At 47.4% G+C, this 9,265-nt stretch overlaps 1 protein-coding gene and 1 long non-coding RNA gene across 2 annotated transcripts in view; one reads left to right on the top strand and one right to left on the bottom strand.

Annotated features, from left to right (window-relative positions):
• The first annotated feature begins 1,492 nt into the window (after positions 1 to 1,492).
• On the top strand, positions 1,493 to 6,669 carry LOC135822321 (metabotropic glutamate receptor 8-like). The gene has a single exon (XM_065335064.1). It carries the CDS (start codon positions 2,480 to 2,482, stop codon positions 6,074 to 6,076), a length of 3,597 nt encoding a protein of 1,198 aa, XP_065191136.1. The 5' UTR covers positions 1,493 to 2,479; the 3' UTR covers positions 6,077 to 6,669.
• Positions 6,670 to 8,421: 1,752 nt separating this feature from the next.
• Positions 8,422 to 9,265, bottom strand: part of LOC135823490 (uncharacterized) — a 7,790-nt gene continuing 6,946 nt past the window's right edge. The window contains exon 3 of the long non-coding RNA XR_010554724.1: positions 8,422 to 8,774. This is a non-coding gene — a long non-coding RNA (uncharacterized LOC135823490). The remainder of the gene's footprint in view (positions 8,775 to 9,265) is intronic.

Here is a 9,265-nt window from a genome sequence, read left to right on the forward strand (position 1 = left end):
CTAAGGACCTTTCTTCCCTCCGCCTTTTTAAGATCCTTGTCGCACCTTGACTTTGATTTTGTGTTTCTCATTTTGTTGCAATCACTGCTTATCCATGCCGGTTCCTTTTTTCCTCTCCTCCCCTTCTCCCTTCCTTGCCGTGGTTGGCTAACACCCTCTCTCTTTGTATTGGCCGGTGTTCTCACTGTGCTATGAGATGCTGTAATAAATAAATAAAAAATACTTGGTCAGTATAGGAAATAAAAACCTCGTAAAAGACCTCGGCTTCGCCTCGGTCTTTTACTCGGCTTTTATTTCCTATATTGACCTTGTTATCGTTTTGGAATTTGAAATACGGACTGTTTGTCGTGATAAACTAATATTGACTTCGTACTTGGTCAGTATAGGAAAAAAACCTCGTAAAACTTAAAAAGACCTCGGCTTCGCCTCGGTCTTTTACTCGGCTTTTATTTCCTATATTGACATCGTACTCAGTCAATATTAGATACGTACATGAGTAGTCAGCACTACATGTACATGTATGTACAAGTACATAATAAAAATACAGTCACTGTACTAGTATTAGTAAGTACAGGTCGATTGGACAAGTAATAGTATGACAGGCTACATGTATGTCAAGCAACCCAGGCCAGGCCAGGGGATAGGGGATAGGGGAACAGATGAGTACTCGAGTGCTGATCGTCTTGAGTGATGGGTGCTTGACGTTTTGACAGTTTAGATTGAGTGTCAGTTTAGAAGCATCTTTAGACTTAAAAAATCTTCGGTCTTTCTGATTGATTGTTGTCACAAAAAATGTCAGACGAACACACTACCCACACGTACACGTGCACATCGCTAGCCTACGCGTTCACTGATGGCACCGTACCGGTCCGTGGACCTGGTGTAGTGGTAGATGATCTACATTATGGTTCACATGGTTCAAGGTCAAGGATCAGGCAAGGACGTCTATTTGACTAGTTTTGTAGGTCAAAGACAAAGATCCTCACGTGCAGTGAACGACATCGACAGTGCAGTGAACGACATCGACAGCGCAGCTACAACTATTACTTACACAGTACAAGTAGCTCCGTTCTGGCACTACTACCAGTACATGTACTGGTGATCGTTTTCACACTGCTTTTTTACTAAAACTAAAAGACAAAAACGTCTTTGTCAGCTGTCTGTACTGTCTAGTGTGCTGTGTGTAGTGTAAAGTGTAAGACAGTGTAGTCTACACTGTAGATCTACAACTCCCTGGTGTAACACTGGTAACTGCACCGGTATCACTTTCACTGACTGTCGGCACGGGTCGGTGCATGTGTCACTGCCAAGTGCAGAGTGAGTCTACCGACGAGTCGGTAGATCTAGAGGGTCTACTACTGACCCCGTCCCAGGCCATGCAGGGTAGGCCTTATCAATATCATGATATCAGAGACAACACGATCTCGATGCAGGAGTCAAGCATTGAAGCAAGCGCGCGAATTAGTTATGACTGCTGCCAGTGCTGGGCCATGCCATGGCCTGGGTAGCCGAAACCGATGTCTGCTAAAAATCTAAAAAAAATTTTTTTTTAAATATTTCGAAAGGTTTCTACTTTCTAGAGGCTGGGACGAGGATTATAATTAAAAAAAACAGACAGCAGAGAGTCTAGTTTGAATGATGGTTCGTGTGAGGAGGTAGCATGAAGATTTTTCAGCCAGGCAGACCTAAAACATCGCTCATGGCCAACAAGTATTTTCTGTAGTAGGTCTACATCTGTCGTTCTCTCCTTCGTGGAGCTGTGTATGCCTTCAAGTTACACAAACCTGGCGATCGCCAAACCTGCCAGTGACACTGTTCAGTGTTCTACCGATCTGTGGCAATGCTAATGATTGTGAATTTGTGGCAGTGATTTCGTGTCTTGGTAGGGAAAGGATCGGTAACGCCATTCGGGACCTGGCGCTTGTACAAAGCGTTGGAAGTGCCGGCATTTCCCCCTCAAACTGATGAATGGATCCTGGTGCGCCAGTAGTGGCAGTACGGCATTAGCTCAGGACAGTAGTACTAGCAGATCTCCTGGTTGCATTTAGCGGAAACCACGGCTGTTCACAACTAGAGGACACCTGGGTGGACGTGCAATTTCCGAGTTCTGCTGGCCACTTGTTCATCCGGTAGAGAAAGTTGTGCATCTGCCCAGTGTTTGTTTGAGCACGGGCTAAGAGTAAGAGAGTGCTCGGATTCGAGCTGCTGCTGTCACTATCGCCAAGCACGAGAACCTGCCAGTAGCGCTGTCTTGTGCCCAGTATCCACCGTTACTAGGAGGTGACTGCATATTGTTAGGATCACTCAAAGCAAAGCTGACTTGTAGGTCGGTCCGGTCAGTTTTATCTTCACATCACTTCAGCAACTCAGCAACGCAACAGGTTGGCTTGCAGGTTTTGGTGGGAGTGTAAGCCGTCCTCACCCATCCTGAGTAACTGCACTTGACTGCTAAGTACTGGCTCAATCTGTGCTTTTCAGAATGGAGAATGGAAGTTTACCAATGTGGCTGACAGTGTTTCTACTTGTTAGCTCGTATGCAGTGCCGTCGTTGTATGGGCAAAGAAGTGGAGTCACTGGAGATGACTTCATGTCCTGGCAAGGCCCATGCAGTCTAACACCTGGTGCTGACATATGCTCCAGCAGCAGCACTATCGCACTGGGTGGTCTGTTCCCTATACACGGCAATAACGGAAATAGTGCATCAACTGAGGAGAGCCTATGCGATGACGACATCCAGGTGTCTGGCTTTGAGCGGATGGAGGCAATGCGTTTCGCAATTGACGAAATCAATAAGCGCCGGGATATCTTGCCCGGGATTCTTCTGGCTTACGAAATGCGTGATACATGCCTCACTCCAGACCACACCAATCAGCAGACGGTGAGATTTGTACAGCGCGAGGATACCAGTCAGTGCACTACAGGCCTCATCCCAATCAGCGGTGTAGTTGGAGCAGCATCCAGCGGCCCATCCATTGCAGCTGCTGATCTGCTACGCATATTTCACATCCCGCAGATTAGTTATGCCAGTACGTCAGCAACCCTGTCAGAGGATCGCTATCGCTTCTTTCTGCGTACTGTGCCACCAGACATATTCCAAGCTAAGGCCATTGTGGGTATCTCTCATGCGCTGGGTATTCAGTACCCGGGTGTTGTCAGTACTGAAGGGGCGTATGGTCGTGATGGTGCTGCAGAGGTTGTACGTGAGCTGCAGGCCAGACAGAGTGCGTGTGTTGCTGCTAACTCTGATCTAGGCGTCAACAAGGCCAATGACGATGGTTCAGCTGACTCTAGGTACGAAAGTGTCCTCACCGACCTGACGGATACTCTCAGCAAGAACTCATCAGCCACGGTAGCATTTAGTGGTCGTGATGCAACCCTGGCCTTCATGCGCTACGTTGCTCAGGAACAGAGTTCACAGTCTCCGAGGCTGCCGGAAAAATTCACCTGGTTTGCAACGGACTCCTGGATAGAAGATGATCAGTTCACAAAAGAGGATGCTATCAATGCAACACGAGGAACACTGGGCGTAGCACCCACGAGCAGTATCGTGGACCGGTTTAGACAGCATTTTCTAAGCCTCAACCCAAGGGCCAATATTGGCCGTAGCCGCAATCCATGGCTGTCAGAGTTCTGGAATAAAACATTCGGCTGCAATCCTGATGCTTGCAATATCAGCCAAGCACCATCAGCCACAGACTATTGTGTGCAGTGCTTGAATAATTCACTTCGCGACTCGCCTAGCTTTGCCTACTCGCAGAACTCAAAGATACCATTTGTCATCGATGCTGTGTACGCATTTGCCAGGGCACTGGATAGCATGCAACGTCAGCTGTGCGGTGCTGGTACTCAGGGCTTATGTAAAGGCATGATGGCATTGGAGCAGAGCAGAACGGGTGCTGTGAATGGCGATGCTCTCCTGATCTACTTGAAGAATCTGACATTTACCGGTGAAGGTAACAGTACAGTTGCGTTTGACAGTGCTGGTGACTTGGAGAGCGCAGTGTATAATGTCTACAATATTCAAAAAGTGAATGAGAAAGGCATGCGGCGTATCGTTGGTACCTGGGAGCAGTTGCCACATGATCACATAGGCCCACTGAGGAATACTATCAGTGCAGCAGGAAACTTCGACATCATTGCTTGCAGCGATCCGACTAAGAATGAGTCGACGTGTTCCAGAAGTCGATTGACTTTGAACGCGTCCCGTATTGAGTGGAGAGATGGTACGTGGGGATATGTGGCTAGACCAGTATCACGCTGCAGTGCGCTGTGTTCACCTGGATTCCAAGCATTGCCAATCCCATCATTTCCCCGCTCTCTCTACCCGCTATGTTGCTGGCAATGCCAAAGTTGTAGTGCAAACATGTACGTACGCACTCAACGGGACACATGTCAACTATGCCCGGATCACCAGTACATCAATAGAAACAGATCGGGATGTGTAGATCTGGAAAAGGACTACTTCAGCATCAATGATAGGTCGGCCATTGCATGTATCATTGTAGCCAGTATAGGCCTGGCGTTGGTTGTCATCGCCCTCCCAGTCATCGTCTTCGTGATGGATATTCTCCATGAAAACTCTGCTCTGCGCTTCTTCAGTATGCTGAGCAGTGCACTGGGTGCAGCAGCCATATACATTCTTGTCTTCATCAATCTCGCTCCACCTAGCTCAGCTACGTGTACTTTACGCGCTGCATGGTCACCTATAGCCATGTCCTTTCTTCTCCTCCCGTTTCTCATGGAACTCATTGATATCTTCTTTGCTATACGGCGCGAGAAATATATTGCATCAGTTGACGCAGAAGTGGATGCAAAGGATGTCAAGCCTGCAGATGATGACGTTATTGAACTTCCGGCAGTGACTATTCCCAGTGTCCGCCGCAGTGTTGGCAATGCCAATGATGGGACAGCTGCACCTAGTGACACTACTATTAGTAAGGCTGTCTCTAATGATGCAAGCCCTGGGCAGATAAAGGAGACTCCACGCAGAAGATCACTGTTCAGCAGAAAAGGCAGTGTGTTTGAGAATGACTATCTAACATTCTGGGTATTTCTCAGCACTCTCCTGGCTATCATTATCATTGTGGCGCTGTGCTTGGCTATTGATGAGCCAAGACAGCTGGATGATGTTATTCCCAATGAGAAATGGTTCTCTGGATGCTCAGTATCTGCTGCAGTTATCGCCACACTGGTTCTCACCATGGTGATGATAGCCAGCATCGTTGCATTGCGCTTCTATTTTCTGGTTATCGGAGAATTTGTGCCATGGACGTTGCGCATGGCAGCATTCATGGCAATTGCAGTTTCTTTGCTGGTGGTGTGCTTGCTGATTGTCTACACACAGCTGTCGGGAGCTGTCATCAGGGAAGCCATGATACTCTTGTGTCATCTTGCCATCGCACTCGCCGTCAACGTCTTGCTGGTCATGGATTTGATGCGAACGCTAGCACCGGATTCGGGCAGCAAACCAGAACCTGGTCGCCTGGCTCCATCGGCCCAGCAGACCGCTCCCGACGGTGTACACAAGCAAGTAATAGCCACACTGTCCCAGCGTAGCCTATTGAATGCAGAGCAGCGACGGAATCGTAAGGTCAGCCATGACATTGCTCTGCACAGTCAGTCTCAGCGCCAGCCCCAGTTACAGCGTTACTGGACAGCTGACAGTGGTAATGAATCTCAAGCGCAGTCTAAACCAGCCAGTTATCTTGTACCCCCTCTAGCTGCTGCAAGCCAACACTCTCAATCCGCCAGTGGGCTCTCAGCCTCTGAATCAGGCTTCTGCGAGAGACCAGAAGCCGCAAGCCGCAAGGATGTGTCTGCTGCTGGACAAGAGGGCACTACGCCGCAACAAGTGACGTCTTACATAGTCGATCAGGGTGACTTATGCCTCGATGCTGTTGCCACTAGAGCCGGACAAGCTGAAGTCGATGCTAGTCAGAATGGAGGTGAGAGTCCGGATGTAACTGCTAAAAATCGAGTAGGCTGTGGATCTATTGTAGGCAGTATAGCTATGCCACAAACATTGCAATCAGACAGCAGTGATAGTCTGGTCCCCCACCAAGAAACCGTTCTATAATAGTATGTCAAAGTTTACTTGGATCAGATAGTACAAAGGCTAATCGCCCGTCTACATTGTACTCTTTATATCTTCAGTACAGACCCTCCCTCATTTTTTTTCAAGCGGCCGTTATCAATTACGCCTATATCCCTGAGCTCCATCTCTTTACACCGAAGCCTAGCAGGATTAGCCCAGCACCAAATCAGAAATGCAGACATTTACAGCTACACAATCCTCAGTAATAGCCTCAACTCGCAATCTGCTTCAAGTTTCTTCAAGTCTAGCATAGAACACATTTACATTGTCCCGAGAACACCGCTGCACATTTGAAAGGGAAAGTTTAATTTTTGGATGTCCATGCTTCAGTCTGGTGTTATCAGTCATGGCCCTCGCACAGTTCAAGTTTTTTTAAACATAGCAGGAACGATTTTAGCATTTATGGCATAAAGTGAAGACCCATTGTTCACTGGCTCCTGGTGGTGACAGTCTATCATTTTGCTTAGACTTGTCCTTTTTCACCTCCCTCAAACTTATGATTTTACTCTATTGTTTCTAGATTTTTTTTACTTATTTCCTGGCCATTTGTGAAAACATTTGAATCCTTCTTTCTACTCAGTTACTCACTGTACCAGCGCTTTGGCCGAGTGGTTGTGGGCTTGCCTGCGAATCACAAGGTCCCAAGTTCGAGACCCGCGCTGGGAGCAGGGACAGCGTACTGTGCTAACAAATGCGGTGATGCATGCGTGAACCACTATACATGCAAAGAACTGCACCCATGGTCAACTGGGTACTCACTACTCGGAGTGAAAGTAACATGGATGCAGCTAACGAGGTTCGCCCCCTTTTAGGACATTGGTTGTGAGAGTTACCACCTCACCCTCACCGTTAGGTGCTGCATCTGCCACCCTGGTATCACAGGCATGGTGGTGGCCTGGCACGAGCAAAACTTCCTAAGCTGGTTGTGTTTCTCAACGCAATTGTATAGCCGGTGGTAACGCGGACGTGCAAACTTTACTTTACTCACTGTTCTATGCACTATGGTCTTCAAGGAGTGACATTGGGTAAATAATACTAAACATGGATTGTCTTCACACGGGATACCAGTCACAGATTGTAACTGACTGGAGTCTCATTGAATTCCAAGTAACGAATTGCAAAAAGGTATATTTTTAGTGTAAGGGGGGGGGGGGGGATGTGCCACCATGCATGTGCATGTTGAACAATCATTTTCCATTAGGTATGGACTTTTGCATAAGTTACTTTTTTAGTCTTAAAAGTCACTTGTACCTGTTTATCATGTTGGCTGAACTTCAGTATAAGCAGAACGTTTTTTGCCCAAGGAGCTTTCGGAATATATTACATGCCAGGATATAATGTGAATTAATTGTCCAGATGTTCACCATGTTGTCAGTCCGTGGACAACATATTTTGACCAGACAAATCGCCTTTCTTTAAAGTAGGACGAAATTCATATTCACAGACTAAATTTTCTGCTTTTACAGAGTACAGGCGTTAGGCGACGCCTGATGGGACGAACACCATTGTGCAGGATAATTAGTTCTTTATAGCCGAAGTTCCCCCCCCCCCCCCCCCAATACACTCACACTATACAAGCAACACGCTACGGCTGGCATGTGCCCCATTACAGTATAGGGCGGTGCTTGGTTTGCATGCAGCCCTAAGAGGTATGGTTCGTGATACACGACAACTGTTCGCTATAAAGGGTCCATTTGAATGGGTTCAAACAAGGACAAGGACATTGGTTCGCTACGTCACGAAATTTGCTATATCCAAGTTTGTGATAAGTGGAGTCGACTGTAGTTAGGCCATGCGGCTATGATGAGATCAATGTTCAGGTAGGCCAAGTGAAATCCAGGTTTATGTATACTTTCAGAGCCGATAGCAAAGGTTGGTGATTTCAGGTACATGATTTTTAAATCATGTACCTGGAATAAAAAGAAGCAATGGGGACGTCGGGACGGAGTGACCGGCTTCTGTCCTGCAAAGACATGCACAGTCATGTACAGGGGTTTGGGTTTCACTTACCTGCATAGTGAAAGTATGCGTGTGTATGAACACAGCGTGTGTGCGCGCTCAAATGTTGTATATAACACCCGATATCTGCAGCAGTGCTTGCAGCTGGACAGTGGTGCTGTTGGGCACCGAATAGCAGCCAGACCAAAACAGTTAATTTCACCCAAAAAAGGAACATGCCAGGCTGCCTGTAGTGTCGTTAGTGTGCAAGCTTTAAGAACCCGTGCCACTGCACAGTATTCACGTACTGTACACTGCACAGTATTCACGTACTGTACACTGCACAGTAGGAATGTAGTAGGAATCATCACAATCTTCAGAACATTCAAGCAAAGGACAAACAGTAATAACATTAGCCACAGTATTAAACACATACAGGGAGCTGACACAAGACAAAAACACCCGAAAACAAAGTTTGTTTCGAAACCCAGGTTGTGCAAGTTCCAGGTGACAATGCATGGTCAGAGCGGCAACACACAGTCACAGTCCAGGGTGCTATGTACCTACGGTCTAAAAACATGCTGGCACATACCAGCAGTTGCATACACATCAAAGCATGTGCATGAATAGACCTTGCCTCAGCGAGACTGGAACAGACAATATGCGGTAGTGAAGCCCACACTGTTCCATGTTCCACCAGTTCGTGAAATACATGTATCCTTAGATGGGACAACTCCTTGATCTACACACATACACACACGCATATACACACACATACACACACGCATATACACACGCATACACACACGCACATACACACACACACACACACAGAGACACGCATCCGCGCGCACGCGCACGCCACACACACACACACACACACACACACACACACACGAATACATGAGCATGTTTGCTGGTGCACACTCACATGTGTGGGTTGATGAGGTTGACAGAATCAAGGAGGGCAAATTGGGCACACAAAACCCAAAGCGTATATGCTAACTGGCAGATAGCTGCCTGTATGAACTGCACGGACATCTCCTGTAGCAATTCTTAGCAAACAGCTATTGCAGTCATGACACTGAGCTCCTGAGCAAATAGCTAATGTAGCGGCACTAGACAGGAGGACAGCACAAGCAGCAGCAGCAAGTGAGAAAGGCAGGCAATCAAGCACTGACCTCCTCCCCCCCCCCCCCCCTGTCTCTCTCTCTCTATTTCTCTCTGGAACAA

This window comes from Sycon ciliatum, chromosome 8, assembly GCF_964019385.1.
Source record: "Sycon ciliatum chromosome 8, ocSycCili1.1, whole genome shotgun sequence".
NCBI classification, from domain to species: domain Eukaryota; kingdom Metazoa; phylum Porifera; class Calcarea; order Leucosolenida; family Sycettidae; genus Sycon; species Sycon ciliatum.